Raw genomic sequence first — 17,331 nt, forward strand, 5'->3', positions numbered from 1 at the left:
TGTGCGAAAAGAAAGAAAAAGAACAAAAAATGGAATGAAATTGGAAATCGGGACAATGTTGCAACTGCTCAATGCAATATAGCTGAACTTACGACAAAGCTAATTGGTAAAATATGGGGTAGCTATCTTAATAGCACAAAGCTGCTCCCACTTAGCTTTGTTACAGCGTTTTATTCCGCATAATTTACATCATTGTTTGCTTGGTAAGTACAATTTGGTCGCGTTCGACGCCGTTTATGGAGCGTTCTGGTGGGCTCAAAAATATCAAAATGCAGACGGAGTATGCGAGCCATTGTAACGCAATATAGCATCTCTTAGCGTTGTCGGGTCTGACGCGCGTCTCATTTGTACTACTTGTTATTTTGCCTCTTCACATTATACATATAGTAGACGCAGTAGCCTGCGCTATTGAGAAATACTCAAAATAAATCAAAAACTTATTGAAAGGAACATGCCATGCAGTCGGTTTCGCGGCAGGCTTTCAGCTTCCAGACAACGAAGTCTCGCAATCGTATTTCAAAACCATCTGCTTGGCAAATATAACGCGCAATGAATCCGTTGACAACTCATTTTATTTTTTTTTTTAATTTTGCCTTGCCATGAATGACATCGCGAATGTAGAAATATATTGGCACCCACCACCTCGTCCGAAGCTAGTCTGTCTGAAGTCATCAGACCGATATTGTAGGGTTTTATATGTGTGCATGCTAAATTGCTCTCGTCAAGGAGACGACGTGTATGTGGACCGAAATATAGTCGGGGCGGGAAATTCGTCAATTGCACCACGTACCTCATGAGAGGATAGATGGAACTGTCGGTAGCGACGATGCGCAGCAGCTCCGTTCCGGGCTGTAACGGCTGGGTGGCGAACACTTGGCCCGTTTTGGGATGAATAGAGAAGCGTTGGCTGGGTGGGTGCAGCTCGAACTTGATGTCGTTGTTGCCACCCGCGGATGAATCGAGATCGATGGCCTGCACTCGATAGACGAGCTCGTTCTGCGACGTGGTTTCCGGAATCCTTAACAGCCGAGGCATGGACAGAAACTCCGGGGCGTTGTCGTTGACGTCGTTCACGGTAACCTGAAGTAAAGGCCAAGCGAGGCATGGTAAACCTGCTCGCTCACTCCAGTATTAAGTGCTGATATTTATTCAAATCTTTTCATTCTTCTCCTTTTTGTTTTGTGGAGAGATAACTTTGGTTTTTAAATAAGTACCTAAGTGATGACATATTGATACGATTAAGAAATTGGGCATAGACATGTTTTAAAGAGGACTACTGTTCAGACGGCAGGTATTTTTTATAGTCTGCGTGAGGGTTTTTTTTTTTTGCTTTCTACTTTGCAGCAAAGCTTTCTCTCCGTTGAGAAAAATAGTCACTGACGAAATTAGGTTCCTTAGAACAATAGTGCCAACCATTAGAACCATAATGCCAAAGTAACCCAGCTGACTCAACGACGACAAAGTCTAGAGTGACGTTCGTTTCTAACAGGTTTGTTACCTTACACTAATAACGCAGGTTTGGGGCATATAACTCCAACAATCGTTGTTATTATTGTTACATCACTATGAAGTTATTAACGTGGCAACCGATACCGTTGTAGTGGCGGGCATATAGATTTTTTTCCCTTATGACATGGCATAAAAATGCACGCGGGCTACTCATGAGCAGGCGACGTTGCAAACAAACTGCCAATGTTTTGCGGTCAGTCATCAAACCTTATCCAGGAATCCACGCGTCGAAAGAAAAAGATTGCGACAGAAAATGAACGCCTGGTTTGGCTTCTGCCCACCCACCTGCACGATGGTTGTGGCGAACTGGGGTTCGGCAGCGTCGTCGCGTGCTTCGACGAACACCTCGAGGTGCTTCACCTGCTCGTAGTCGAGCGGCGCCACCAGCGTTATCTTTCCAGTCTGCGCGTCGATGCGGAAAGTCTCGCGGCGCGTGGCCCGCGCAATGCGGTACAGCACCTTGCCCGCACTGCCCGGGTCCGGGTCCGAGGCGTGCACCTGGACTAGCGGTACGTTGGCCGCATTCTCGTCCACGCTGACGCTGTACGCAAACCGGTCGAACACGGGTGGGCTGTTGTGTGTGCTGGAGACGCGAACCAGCAGCAATGTCTTGCCGATGTTCGAGGCGGCGCCGTGGTCTTGCGCGAACACCTCCATCTCGTAGCTCAGGTTGCGCATGGCGTTGTGCGGTAGGCCGGCGGCCATTCGAACCAGGCCTGTCTTAGCGTCGATCTCGAATATTCCGTGCGTGTTCTTGATCCAGTAGGTGATCTCGCCGTTGTTGGCCACGTCCAGGTCGATGGCGTGCAGCTGGATCACCGAGCGACCGGCCTGAGAGTCGTGCGGGATGCTGACCGTGTAGCGCTCCTTCTCGAAGCGCGGCGGATTGTCGTTCTCGTCCACCACTTCGATGCTAACGGGCGCCTTCACGTCGAACTTGCCGTCGGACGCTGCCACGGCGAACTCGTACGAGTCCCGACGCTCGCGGTCCAGCACTTGCGACGTGCACACGTCGCCCGTGCGTGCGTTCACTGTGAAGGGGACGTCCTTGTTGAGGATCTCGTACGTCAGCTGGTCCACAGAGTCCCCGCTCTCAGCATGAATCTGCATATGTAAATGGCGCAGTCAACACGGTAGTTTGAAAATGAACTGCTCTTCCTAAATGATGCAACTGAGCTCTGGTGGCTGGTCAACAGACCAAACGCGCAAGGTACACTCACGCTCAGGAAGCAGTGTCCAGCCGGGAGATTTTCGGGTAGTGACGCCGAATAAGCTGTCTTCGAGAATGTTGGTGCGTGGTCATTGGAATCCAGGACATCAATGGTAACCATCGACAAGCCGTACAGAGGTGTGTTATGAGCTGCAAAAGGACACAGAGCACCTCAGCAACACTGTGAACACTATCTGCTCTGAAGCATATCATATACCTGTCAGAGCTATCGTACCGATATTGAAGCAAATGTTAACATAAGTTTTGGGGCATAATCTAGTGTACACGCCTTAAAAACGTAAACATCGATTGCAAAGCTGATATATATATATATATATATATATATATATAGATGAAATAGATGATCAGAGTTTTTTTCCGGCTACCGTAATAAAAGTTATAAACTTCGAGAATAGTGCAGTATAGGAAACAAAACAATAAAATATTTATTTAATCCTAACAGTTTCGGCTGGTGGACCAGCCTTCTTCGGAGGATATAAGTGAAATGATACAAGTTCCCGTAGCAGAGGGTCACCCTCACAGTTTAAAGACCCTCCAAAAAAGAGAGAGAAAAAAAGACAAGCGGGCGAACGAGGTAGCAACAGACAACAAGAAGCAGAAGAAGGAGAGGAACTAGAAAGGAGCGACGGAGAGCCGCCGGAAACGAGCGGGTAATTCTGGCATTGTTACTTGGTATAGGTAAGACGCGCCGCCAGCGGAGGCGACCAAGAAAAACGGAAAAATGTGGAACATGTTGCTGCTTACTCGCATCCCACACATGGATCGAGTTTAAGTTCACGTGGTTCGGCGGCTGGCCCGTGGCATCGGGCCACACACACACACACAAACACACACAAGAAGCATACGACCCGCTCCAGCTTTCGGAATATAATGGCCACGTTGGAAAGCTAATGTGCCCTCTCCCCCTTCCTCCACCTGCCCTCTCTTGCAGAAAAATGTACAACCAGTCATACTGAAAATAAATAAATGGGTATTTTTGTAAAGGATGAAAATATATTAAAAAATATATAAAAATAAATAATACTAAAAAAGTACTCAGAAAGGAAAATAAAGTCTAATAATACTAACACAATCCGTTTGGTTCACGTAGCATCGAATTCGTTAAGTTTCGCTATATTGAACAACTTGCGTGTGCGACTTCACGTATTTATAAATAAATTAATTGAGTAATTCAATTTCTGTGTTTCACGAAACGTCGCGGAGACACGTCAGTCGCCCAGGGCTCTCGTTGATTCCGTGGGTAAGTGATCTGAATTTCTTTATAAAGTATGACTCCCGCTGTTCGCGCTCCCGTGTGTTCTGGAAGCCGGATTGTAGGAGTATGACACTTACGCGTTCGAAAGAGTGACCAGGAAGATTGATATGTTTGGAGAACGGCAAATTGGGGAGGCCCTTTACGTGTGCCCTGTGGTTGTTGAAACGCAAACGGAACGCGGTTTCCGTGTGTCCAATATATTCCTGTTTGCACACCTCACAGCGAATTTTGTATACCACATTGGCTGAGTCACAGTTAAGGTCGTCTTTAATTTTGTACACATAGTCTGAACAGGAGGCTTCGGCCGTATCTGTGGTCACCATGTGTGTGCACACCCTGCAGCGAGGTTTCCCGCACGGTCTACAGCCCTGATGGTGGTCGGATTTGTGTGTTTTCGCCTTGACCAGTAAGTCTCTCAGGTTTTTATTTCTTCGGTAAACCACCTTGGGCGGAGTCTGAAAAATGGCAGAGAGGCGACTACTGCCATTTTTCAGACTCCGCCCAAGGTGGTTTACCGAAGAAATAAAAACCTGAGAGACTTACTGGTCAAGGCGAAAACACACAAATCCGACCACCATCAGGGCTGTAGACCGTGCGGGAAACCTCGCTGCAGGGTGTGCACACACATGGTGACCACAGATACGGCCGAAGCCTCCTGTTCAGACTATGTGTACAAAATTAAAGACGACCTTAACTGTGACTCAGCCAATGTGGTATACAAAATTCGCTGTGAGGTGTGCAAACAGGAATATATTGGACACACGGAAACCGCGTTCCGTTTGCGTTTCAACAACCACAGGGCACACGTAAAGGGCCTCCCCAATTTGCCGTTCTCCAAACATATCAATCTTCCTGGTCACTCTTTCGAACGCGTAAGTGTCATACTCCTACAATCCGGCTTCCAGAACACACGGGAGCGCGAACAGCGGGAGTCATACTTTATAAAGAAATTCAGATCACTTACCCACGGAATCAACGAGAGCCCTGGGCGACTGACGTGTCTCCGCGACGTTTCGTGAAACACAGAAATTGAATTACTCAATTAATTTATTTATAAATACGTGAAGTCGCACACGCAAGTTGTTCAATATAGCGAAACTTAACGAATTCGATGCTACGTGAACCAAACGGATTGTGTTAGTATTATTAGACTTTATTTTCCTTTCTGAGTACTTTTTTAGTATTATTTATTTTTATATATTTTTTAATATATTTTCATCCTTTACAAAAATACCCATTTATTTATTTTCAGTATGACTGGTTGTACATTTTTCTGCAAGAGAGGGCAGGTGGAGGAAGGGGGAGAGGGCACATTAGCTTTCCAACGTGGCCATTATATTCCGAAAGCTGGAGCGGGTCGTATGCTTCTTGTGTGTGTTTGTGTGTGTGTGTGTGGCCCGATGCCACGGGCCAGCCGCCGAACCACGTGAACTTAAACTCGATCCATGTGTGGGATGCGAGTAAGCAGCAACATGTTCCACATTTTTCCGTTTTTCTTGGTCGCCTCCGCTGGCGGCGCGTCTTACCTATACCAAGTAACAATGCCAGAATTACCCGCTCGTTTCCGGCGGCTCTCCGTCGCTCCTTTCTAGTTCCTCTCCTTCTTCTGCTTCTTGTTGTCTGTTGCTACCTCGTTCGCCCGCTTGTCTTTTTTTCTCTCTCTTTTTTGGAGGGTCTTTAAACTGTGAGGGTGACCCTCTGCTACGGGAACTTGTATCATTTCACTTATATCCTCCGAAGAAGGCTGGTCCACCAGCCGAAACTGTTAGGATTAAATAAATATTTTATTGTTTTGTTTCCTATACTGCACTATTCTCGAAGAATATATATATATATATATATATATATATATATATATAAATATAAACGGGGACTAATAACTCCCGGTCTTTGATGTGAAAATAGAGAAAACAATTTTGTGGAAACGCGGTTACAGCACGATATAACAGAGATACATGATTTGAGACAAATGTAGCCGGGCCGGGTACATGTATTGTATACAAAAATTACTTACAGTCTTTTGCCTGTACCAGCATGACGAATTGTTTCTTTCGGTCATAGTCCAGGAGGTTAACTGTTGCAGGATTGACGCGGATGTCGCCTGTTTGGTGGTCGATCAGGAATATGTTGTCGTCATTACCACTTGAGATGTTGTACGTAATGGTGTTGTTCTGCAAGTCCTTGTCCGTGGCAATGAGCTGGTGGTAAATATATAAAAATGATCATGTAACGCAAGCGCACAGATTACTCTCCCGAACACATTTGTATTCTGTCATTTTTATGGCCACTACCAACGTCTTCGTAATCTTATAATATAGACACATAGGCAATCACGACGACGCGCAACGTAAAAGAGGAGAATACTATCTTCAGAAAATGCCAGATGATTTAAATCTAGCCATGATCAGCTGCAAAAGTGAGAGCTGTAAAGGTGTTTTATTACGTCACAAGAAATAAATATAATATTAACGTAAAAATTACCGTTTTCACCCACTGTGCCATCTACATAATATTACCTTATAGCTTCCCTGCTTAAATTTCTTTAAAGGGGGCTTACTTCGGAGGTAGCTTATTTGGTGACGATTATACCGGCTATTTTCTTCTTTCAGGGGCAACTTTTATTTCTGGTCTTAGACAAAAAAAATGCAAATGTAATGCAGTGTTTGATATCTTCACATTGGAATACATAAGCGCCCCCCACGAAATCAACAGAACCATGGAAGAGAGGTTCGAGTCTGGCTTGCCTCTGAGCTTGCGAGACAAATCCCGCGACAGCACATAATGCCGGATTTATTAACGGCAGCTGGTGCTAACACTCATGTTTTGTTTTTGTTTTTTTTTTACACTCGTCCACAGTTGAGCTAATTGCCACGAATGAGGACCGCAGCCACTGGAGTGTTAAAAGCAGCGTTATGATGGGACTTCAAGGCATGAGCAAGTGCAGACACTCTTCTAACCGTACACGTGCAGTGGTGGCTGCACAATCAACCCAATAAATTCACAGCGAGAGAGGCCGCACCTTGATGATGACGCGGTCGGTGGCGTACTTCTCGAGCACGGTGCCCTTGTAGCTGGAGTGGGAGAAGACGGGCGGGTAGTTGTTGACCTCCTTGACGTACACGGTGACCTGGACGCCCAGCGTGCGCGTCTCGGGCTGGCCGTCGTCCGTGGCCGCGACCACAAGCGCGTACTCGGTGCGCGAGTCCAGGTTCTTGCGCACGTACAGCTTGCCCGTGTCCGCCTCGATGCCGAAGTACTCTGCGCAACAGGTTATCATGTCCTCGTTTCAACCCGGACTCGGCAAACTTTGCAAGCGTTGACGAGACACTCTCAGTGCGCTTCTCTTGCCCTGAACGACGACAGAGTCGAGGCTAAAGAAACGAGGCTGAAAAGTTGGAAAGAAAAGGCTCGTAGGCATTAGAGACACAGTGCACACCCCGCGTCCTTTCTATCTATGTGTCTTTCGTTGTTGCCTTTTTGCGCTCTAGGTAATGAAGGTCCTTCGAGGCGAGATTCTCTCACACAGGATGTCACTGCTCCCCTAAATACCAACGCACACAGCGCGCTATAAAAGATCGCGTAAGCACACATATGTATGTGGCTTGAAGCCGAACGAAACAGTTCACGTACATCATTAAGATATATTGCACTGCGGCTGAGCACGCACGTCGTGCCACGATGGCGTCTACGCTATAGGAAGGCAGTGGCAATGAATATTCAACGGCTGCTCTCTGTTCACTGAAGACGTCCGCAATGCTGACTGCTCACGTCCAGAACCTGTGTCTCTTCGCTGACTGTTGAAGCGTGTGCACGTTAGTTGTCGTTATAACTGCACCTATTGTGTGTGTGCGTGTGTGTGTCGTCGTGCAGTGACCAGTAAAGTGAGAGCTATAGCTCGATCGACGCTTCTGCGAGCGAGTCACAGGGACCAACAAAATCGCCATAGTAAAGTGTCGTGATTCCACGCTGCTGGAGCGTCCAGGAAGGACGTTCCGCGCAGCTTTCTACCATATAAGGCACATTTCTTCATAACTAAGTGGTGAAGAGGGCGAGCGCTTCTGGGCTCGACCACACCCTTCCACCCCCCTGCTTCCGGTATCTGGGTCAAATCGGTAGCGGAGACAGTGAAATATATCGCAACGGCTGTGGCGGAGCCTGTATAAGCCCTTCCCGTGGCCGAGACGTACAGCCCCGGTAGCAGCTGCACCATCAGCACCAACACCAGGAAGGGCCGGGACAAGAAGCGGCAACCCGAGTTAGAATGACGCACGTTAATTTCTATATCGTGAACGGCGAAGAAATATGGCTCGCATCCCTCGCACAAGCCTCCGAGGCGCCCGTATACACGTGTGCGAGGACAGAGAAAGAAGGGGAATCAGCCACAGAATCGCAGACGTACGCACATACACTCCCAAAGAGGGGGAAAAAAAAGAAATAGGGCGCCAACCTCGCTGACTGGGTGGGGCCGCTCTGTCGAGAAACAAGTAAAGCTACGACGGCGGACACAGCGGCAAGCAAAACGAATCACTGGCGCTATTTTTTTTTTTTCGCCGGCGACAATAACAGCAGGAGGCAGAGATGCGGTGATGAACGCGTTTTGAGCCGAACAACGAAAGCGGCAGCATCCTGGCCGCGGGTGTATACAGGCCAGTTCGGCAAGCGGCGCCACGGAGGGGGAAAGGGAGATGACGTCGCGCCCACCGAACGCAGCCGCTTGCTTGGTTGGGTCAATAAAACATCTCAATCGGGTAGGTCCACAGACACGAAATAACGGGTGCCGACGCTGTTTCCGGCACAATCGTTACTGCGAATGCCGACCCCCCCCCCCCCCTCCTCGGTTTTCGCCATTCTCTACCCGCGGGTCTCAGCCTCTGCGGAAGGGCCACGGCGGAATGCGCACGTCGTTGCGGTGTTAATAAAGAGAGATAAGAAGGAACGGAGAGAAAAAGGAAAGGCATCGAAGGGGTGGAATGAAGTAAGGCCACGCGGCCTGGCGAATAACGGCGCCAACTGCGCACCGGCCGTAATTCTCACTAGGAAGTCTCGTCACGCTCACGGCGAAGCGATACAGGCCAGCAGAATAACGCCCGCGGGGTGGCACGTATGGGCAGGCAGTCTACGGGAGAGAAGACATACGGAGAGCAATCGGAAGGATAGCAGACAAAATTTACAAGGAAAGAGCAGATTTGAGGAATTTGACCCCGAAATGTCTATCTAACGCGCTTGCGCGCCCACGCGTACACACAAAAGCAGGCGAGCGTACAAAGACACAAATGCACATTCGCTGAGATGGGGTTCTGCACGACGGTCGTACGAGGATGTGCGAGGATGTGCCTAAACGAGGATGTGCCTCATTGATACTTAGCTTTCACGAGAAAAAGGGTAAAAAAAAAAAAAAACATGCGGGTGCTTTATTGACTTACTCGATCTGTTTCTAGCTCACAAGAAAAAAAAATTATACCGAAGAAAGAACAAAACATGAACGAGCAGCACTATGCACCTGATAGAAGAAACTGCGTTTTTTTTTCTTCTTTTCACATGGAGGCAAAGCGAACATAAAGTGATCAGTTCATTCCTGCAGCCATTTACCAAAGACACGATTGTCTCTCATGAGCGCATACCGAAGACACAGTGGCCACTACATCTGCAGAGATAAGGAGTGTATATAGGAAGTAAAGGCAGAGCAGCGTGCCACCCGCGGATGCATAAAAGTTGAAAACATTCAAGCGGCGAGATCCATATAAACTTTTTTTTTCACAGATGCTGGCACAACTGGCAAAGGGTTATGTATTTCTTCGCACCGCGCTATTATATATGAGTGCGCTAAAACTCGATACCCCAATGCCGTAGCCAATACGTACGCCTGAAATCATGAGCAACGTACGCAATAGAACAACTTGGCTGGCGATAAGACTTCCTCTTTTCAATGTTTTAAAGTCCATAGCCTGGAGACAACATAAAAGACGGAAGATAGAAAAAAAAAGGGGGGGGGGCAGCATTGAAGTTCATACCCTGTCTTTTGTCCTCTGGTACTTTACGACAGCCAGTCTTAAAGTTTTCCCTAAAAAAACAGCACCATGACAAAGAAAGAAAGACAGAAAGAAACAAAGAGAAAAGGAATAGAAACTGCCAATTGAATTAGCGGTTCTTGAATGAAGTAGAAAGGAATAACGATAATGAATGGTATACAGTACAAAATCTCTAACGCTTCTACGATAGTCTCTCTTTGCAAATCATCTATACGTAGATACATAGACTGACCGAGAATGAAAGCACGCTTAATGCATGCTGTTGCGTCTGTGCAGTCAGATATGACAGTAGAACGATTCGGCGAATTTCGTAACCATGCCTTCACCTATTGAATTTGTGCCACTGTATTACCATCCACCGTTGCCGGCCGGCTGCATAATCCCACTGAACGTGCGGGGCGGAGCGTTGCTCTGACCACTGATGAATCGCGGAAAAGCGCAATAAAGAACGGAATCATTGCAAAATAAACGGCGAAGTATTGCGATGTTTCCCAGTCTTAAGGAAAACCGACTAAGGGCACATAGAAGTGCAATACAGCCGCGGTCATTAAGGACATACAATCGCGGGTTCACGATGTGCTGCTTCTACTTTTTTTTCGATCCACACGAAAAAGATATATGAGAAAACAATGGTGGGGAGAGGGAAAGGAGGAGCAGAAGGAAGAGGGCTATGACGATGCGATTCACAAGGACGGAACGCAGTTTGGGATAATATAACACGAGAGCACCAATTAATGAGGGAGCACATTAAAGCAAGAACGCTGGCGTACCGTTATACGGGGTATACCTTAATGGAAGCTGTATAAGTAAGGACGCTCGTGACTCTAATGCGCAGACATTCCTTCTGAACAGGACCGGAAGGAAAAACGGGCTAAAAGCACGAGACACAACCTGAAAAGACCGGTATTTTCTTTTCGCTCCTCTGTTTATCGTTTTGTTTGCTTTTTTTTGCTTTTTCTCTTTCCGGCGATGTGATTTTTTTTTATTGCTCCCAAGTTCCTGCGCAATACTTATCTTTCTTAGTTTCTCTCGCAGGAATGGCATATGAATCTAAGCATGACAAACACAGCTGCACTGACTAAAAGAAAAAAAAAGTAACTTCGAATCAAGTGAAGGAAAGATTCGGCTGTTTCAAAGGTCGATTTCAACTTAAAGAGATGCGATGTCTCAGGAATTCCACCGTCATCACCAATACTTCTCGTCAAGCTATTTTTCGTGCTCCTTTTGCCTGTAGTCCACGCCAGATATATCTATATATATCATTTCTTCGTCACGTCTCCTCTGCTCCTTCGCCGATGATTACATTGCGATCGCGAATAGCTTTGACATTGCCACTCACTTCTGTTCTTACCGAGTGAAAGTATTGACGAAGGCGACAGCTGCAGTTTCTTTCTTTAACTCACCAATTCTTCATTCGACACTGAGCCGTAATGGATTTGGGAGCGCTCGTGGGTGGAGCTGCATTCCACTGGAACTATTGGCTATACTCTGACGGTATCTGTCCTCGCAAAATAGAAGGACAGGTAAGTAACATACGCGAAAAGAGAGAGCGCGTGTACCTGTGTCCCCGTCGGAGATGGTGTAGGTGATCTTGTTTCCATCCTTGTCCAACGCCTGGATTTGACCCACGCTAGTTCCACGCGCCGCGTTTTCGGCCACGTAGAAGTTATACGGAAGGCCGATAAACTCGGGGCTGTATTCGTTGATGTTCTGCACAGAAATGATGATGCTCGCCGACCTGTGAATGAAAAGAGAAACAAAAAAACACAAAGATTAAGGCACATATTGGGTCCTCATTTGAAAAACCGTGCGCAAAAAAAAAAAAACATAAAGAGAGAGAGAGAGAGAGAGAGAGAGAGAGAGAGAGAGAGAGAGAGAGAGAGAGAGAGAGAGAGAGAGAGAGAGAGAGAGAGAGAGAGAGACGGAGAAGCCTGGAAGCGATCAATGCCGATGTTGTCGTGTGACTCAAGCATGCGTCATTACAAGTGGCGTTTTCTTGCCTAAACGCCACTTTATAATGTTTGTTGCATGAATTGAACCCTTCACGGCTTTTGTTTTCTTCTTTCTTTCAGTCGTAATCAACCGTACTTGAGCGAAATGATGATGATGTGGCCGTATAAACCAAATAGTTAAATTACAATAATATCTAGATTTGTAGATCCCCAAACAATGATGTAATTATAGGAGACGCTGTGGTAAAGGAGTACAGAAATTTCGAACATCTGGTGTTCTTTAACCTGCACTGACATCGTACAGTATACGTGGGCCACCTCCATTTTGCCTCTATCGAAATGCGCCCGGCGCAGCAAGGATGGAACCCGCGACCTTATAGGTCAGCGGTCGAGCACTATAACCACTGCTCCACCGCGCTGGACCTAAAGTAAATTGTTGTCCCGGGCAATATTCGGGGCCGCTATACAGGCCAAAAAATGGGAGGCTTGCGTGGCTTGCTGCTCGACATTCTCGTACCGACGCCACCTCGAACTCGGAAGAAAGCGTGGTTAGGTTTTTGTACACGCATGCGACTATCGTTTCAACGTCAACGTGCTTGCGTGCGCAGCCAATTTCTTGCGTACCTATAGCGACGCACGAATGCACCCGCTTCAACCAAGTCGTGCCGAGTAATGGCCATAAAAAAGAAGAAAAACGTTGACTAAACTTTCGTAACTAACGCGTGGTATTGATATTTCATATGTGGGGTCTAACGTCCCAAAACCACCATATGATTATGAGAGACGCCGAAGTGGAGGGCTCCGGAAATTTCGACCACCTGTGGTTCTTTTACGTGCACCCAAATCTAAGCACACGGGCCTACAACATTTCCGCCTCTATCGGAAATGCAGCCGCCGCAGCCGGGATTCGATCCCGCGACCTTCGGGTCAGCAGCCGAGTACCTTAGCCACTAGGCCACCGTGGCTGGGCAATAAACGCGTAGTACCTAACGCGTGTGGTATACGGGCTAGGGCTGTGCTCGGAAACATACTGATCATAACGCGCACGAAAATCAGCCAGCATTCATTCCAGACATATACCTGAAACCTATTGTATTCGCATCCTTTGCAGTTCGCGCGTTGCCTAGCTTTGCCAATTATGCTTAAACCCAAGGAATATTTCATTTTCTGAAAAAAAATTAGAAAAGTTTTTTTCAGGGCAGATGCTCGGTTCTCGGCTCGAGCGGACTAGTCAAGCTGCGTTGTGTGTAGTCACTATAAGTGCGAGGCGAACCACGCAGACGAAGACGCACAAGCAACTACTGTACTTCTCTTAACAGTGCATAAAGAGAACAAACAGGGAGGGTTGTCCTTCACGTGCAGGCGAGTGAGGCGGTGGGTGCCTCAGACCGGAAGACCGAGCAAACGGCGAGGCAACCTACGGTATACATAAAGCTGCTCGAGCGTCATGAAATTTTAAGCGGGCACATTTAAGCGGGCACATTTAAGCGGGCACATTTAAGCGGGCACATTTAAGCGGGCATGAACGGCGGTGCCGAAGCAGCACCGCTTGCTGGCTCGACGACCTTGCTTGCCTCCGCACGCCACGAGGAAAAGATCAAGAAGTGAAACCGTATTGAAAACCATTAAAGTTGATTTCAGGATCAAAGACTTCATTTTTCACGAGAACGTCGGGAACGCCAACATCGCTTGCCAACTGTTGTTTCCCGCTTTGCTGTTTGTTTTGTGTTGGAGTTTTTTTTTTGTCTTAAACAGACCTTTGGCGTTTAAGCATCATGATTCGGCAGCACACCACTCACGAATCGACGTTCGAGTTTTCGTTATTTATCATTTTTTTGTAGATGCCGTCTGAAACCAGGGCCGAAAACAAATCAAGCGAAAGGAAGTAATCTAACACAAGAAAGTAGCATTAGTGACAGAGTACACATTAAAAAATAATGAACCGACAAAGCGTAGCTTTCACAGATTAGGGGTTTGAAACGAAACTGGAGAGACCAATTTTGGGGCCAGGATGAAAAAGTTGCGCTCAAATAATGAATCTTATCTCAGGCGCAGTTTAAAAGAATGCACAGATGTGTAAGAAACGCAAATAGCATAGGTGCTTATATTTTGCGAACAGACACGAAAGAGAAAAAAATTCGGCAGTTCCCACGTACCTAAGGAATCGACGTTATGCAAAGCATGCGTAGGGAAGGTGACCACGTTGTAATTTTTTATTGAGCGACACCTTATGAAATGACGCTAAATATATGTACCAATGTTGCCCGCACAGACATATGTTGAACAGTCGCAGAAGTTTATATAACCGGTTGTTTGCACTTGCGCAACGATGCCAACAGAAACATGAGTATTAGCAACACCAGAAGCGATAAAATGACATGAAGCGCTGTTTCTCGCGATGATGGGCACTGCTAAATGAAATTAGTGGATGACACCTAACTACAATTGACGTTAACCCAACCTGACAACTGTATCATTAAAGTACATATGTAATGTTTATAAAATTTTACAGCCCCAGCACTGGCAACCACAACTGACGTTTCACGAACATTATAGGTCTATTTGAAATGTAGGTCCGAGAGCCGGCGTGGCTCTGTGGTAGAATATTTGATCGTCCTGCGGAATGGTGGGGTCTGATTCCTGCTGGGACTCTGACATGTCAGCTTTTTCTTAACGCTCATGCATTAAAATTATGCCTTTTGAACATATTGTAATACCACGCACGACTACGCGGACACAAAAGAAGAAGGGACAAACCACTGCGCTGCGGTTTGCCCCTTCTTATCTTGTGTCTGCGTATAGTTGTGCGCTGTGTTACAATATGTTACAGTACTGTCACCAACTGGCCCGGCTTTCAGTACTTCTGAAACTACCCATGGGTGTTCTCGCCGTTCTAGGGCTAAGTATCAATCAGCTGTGGCACATACCTGCATACCAGTGGAACATACCCGCCCGCGGGTATGTGCCACTGTCTGGCGGCAAGCGGTTGGCGATTTACGCGACAGGATTGTGACATTAATCATGTCTTGACCAGCGCGTCATAGTCATCAAACCATCTTACCCTCCCATGATAATTTTGGTTCGCGCCAAGTTAAGGGGGTGATCGCGGGAGCACCTACACGTGAGCGGCTACGTAGATATATACGTAGATAGACGCCAAAAGTGCTTGCAGTACGCACACACACACACAAAAAAAATGCTTCGTGTTTGAAACAAACTAGGCATTATTGATTCCGTCACTACTTTGAGTTTACTCATTTAGTTTCTTTTTTTACCAAAACTTCACAGAAATGAGATACGATTGCCTGTAGCCTCGATGTTTGCGTATAGATAAACAAGTTTCAGAAAACACTGCCTTTGATGCGTCTATCTAAAAAAAAATCTTTTGAATTTTCACGGAACCTAAAAGCTTAGCTGTAATGTTTTTTGAAGATGGTTCTGACATTAAAGAGGTATATTCTTGCTTCGAAACGACACCGTCACCATTGTGTATTCCTCGCGTTCGAAGAACGCTTGGGTTAGAGTCTTGGTGGTGTTTGTCTTGGAACTGATGAACATGAAATGTGACGGGTCATTGGGCGAACGATACATTTTCCACCATTGCTTCCGCTTGGCACTTTCGCGCACCATCGCGTAAGTCGTCACTATAATCGACGTTAATGGAGGAAGCAGGAAACAGTTCTCTAATTGTTTTGGCCCATTCGATGGAGGCGAAAATGCTGTAGGCCCGTGTGCTGAGATTTGGGTGCACGTTAAAGAACTCCAGGTGGTCGAAATTTCCGGAGCCCTTCACTACGGCGTCTCTCATAATCATATGGTGGTTTTGGGACGTTAAACCCCACATATCAATTATTGTTTTCGCCAAGTACACCGTATACAGAATTCCTCTTTTCCAATGTGTTGTTTATTATTTTTTAAGAAAATCTAATTTACGCTCGCCGTTTCAATGTGAGGGAAGAAAGAGAGGTTGACAAAATCACTGTTCATTTTTTTTTACTTGTACATGAGAGTGAAAAAAAAAAGAGAAGCGTTTCTAGAAACTTTCGATATGCGAGGAGTGTCGGCACAAAAAGAATTTTCGTTTCCCATTTGTGTCTTCAATGAAGAGCGCCACAGTTTCCTTAGCCGATGTTCCCACAGTTGATTATAGTCTTGCCATGGTATCTTTATTTTACATTTGTCTTTTTTTACACGCCAAAAGCTTAATTTCTTCGCACAAACGAGTTAGAAGTGGCATGAACAGACTATAGCTTGCCGACATTTGGCTGCAACCCTGCAGGGGGACGTAATTTTACAGTTTTTTTCATCGCTTTTGAACAACTTTTTCTTGTGTCTGGCCAGCTTTCTCTCTTCTTCGCTTTGTTCCGTGATTTCACTACATTAAATTTAGCCGCCATGATTTAGTACCCAAAGAAAAGATAACGAAAACTGATAAAAGTGGTGTCTTGTGCTAAGTGGTAAAGAAAAGATATACTTACAGACGTATCTATGAAAGTACACAAGTAATAAATAACGAAACTTTATAAACCACTACGTATTTTTTTCTTCTATGAGTTACTTCATCCTGGCCCGCTTCTGCAATGAAACCTAAGAACTCGGCAATTACGTTCCGCAGTTCAGTTCTGCGTAGAGGTGGAAGTAGATGTTGACAACATCGTGATATATATATATATATATATATATATATATATATATATATATATATATATATATATATATATATATATATATATAATATATATATATATATATATATATATATATATATATATATATATATATATATATATATATATATATATATATATATATATATATATCAGCAGTGGTGAGAGAGTCCTTACCCGGTTCTGGGTGGAGTTCCACCGTCGATAGCGAACACGGTAAACTCGTGCGTTTCGGCAGTTTCGTAGTCCAGGTCCGAGATCAACGTCAGAGATCCGGTCACGTTGTTCACGAAAAACTTATCCTGAGAAATGAAAAAAAAGCAAAACAACGGATAAAGAAATTTACAGAAAATAATTGATTTTTTTTTTCAGCCTTACTTTTCTGCAGCATTTCTTTCGTCACCATCAAAAAACTGGAGGCCGAATTCACTAAATATTTTTTGCACCACAGCTGTTTTCGCGAGAGATGTCAGCCAATTGTCATGCAGGGTAAAGGAATAGTGAAGGCGGACAACCAATGGCAAATGGAGCTTGAAAAAAAACTTCGGTAGTGCGGCTCCAGGAAGCAGATTCTCGAATATTTGCGAGTAGCCGGGTTCTTTCACTACGTGATTGCAAGTCCGACGGAAATTTAATCTTGCAAAGGTTCTCATAGCGAAGAAGGCTTTCTTCAGGGCGCGCTTTGGGG

General features: G+C 45.8%; 1 protein-coding gene across 3 annotated transcripts in view; it reads right to left on the reverse strand.

The window, feature by feature from the left end:
- Positions 1-17,331, reverse strand: part of LOC119161333 (protocadherin Fat 3) — a 353,600-nt gene that overhangs the window by 35,892 nt on the left and 300,377 nt on the right. For all 3 annotated transcript variants that reach the window (XM_075879438.1, XM_037413746.2, XM_037413745.2), the window contains exons 25-31: positions 16,821-16,945; positions 11,584-11,762; positions 7,015-7,253; positions 6,010-6,193; positions 2,730-2,869; positions 1,795-2,613; positions 791-1,080 (exon numbers count right to left, since the gene is read on the reverse strand). In XM_075879438.1, coding sequence (XP_075735553.1) covers positions 791-1,080; positions 1,795-2,613; positions 2,730-2,869; positions 6,010-6,193; positions 7,015-7,253; positions 11,584-11,762; positions 16,821-16,945 — 1,976 coding nt within the window. The remainder of the gene's footprint in view (positions 1-790; positions 1,081-1,794; positions 2,614-2,729; positions 2,870-6,009; positions 6,194-7,014; positions 7,254-11,583; positions 11,763-16,820; positions 16,946-17,331) is intronic.

This window comes from Rhipicephalus microplus, chromosome X, assembly GCF_043290135.1.
Source record: "Rhipicephalus microplus isolate Deutch F79 chromosome X, USDA_Rmic, whole genome shotgun sequence".
In the NCBI taxonomy this organism is placed as follows: domain Eukaryota; kingdom Metazoa; phylum Arthropoda; class Arachnida; order Ixodida; family Ixodidae; genus Rhipicephalus; species Rhipicephalus microplus.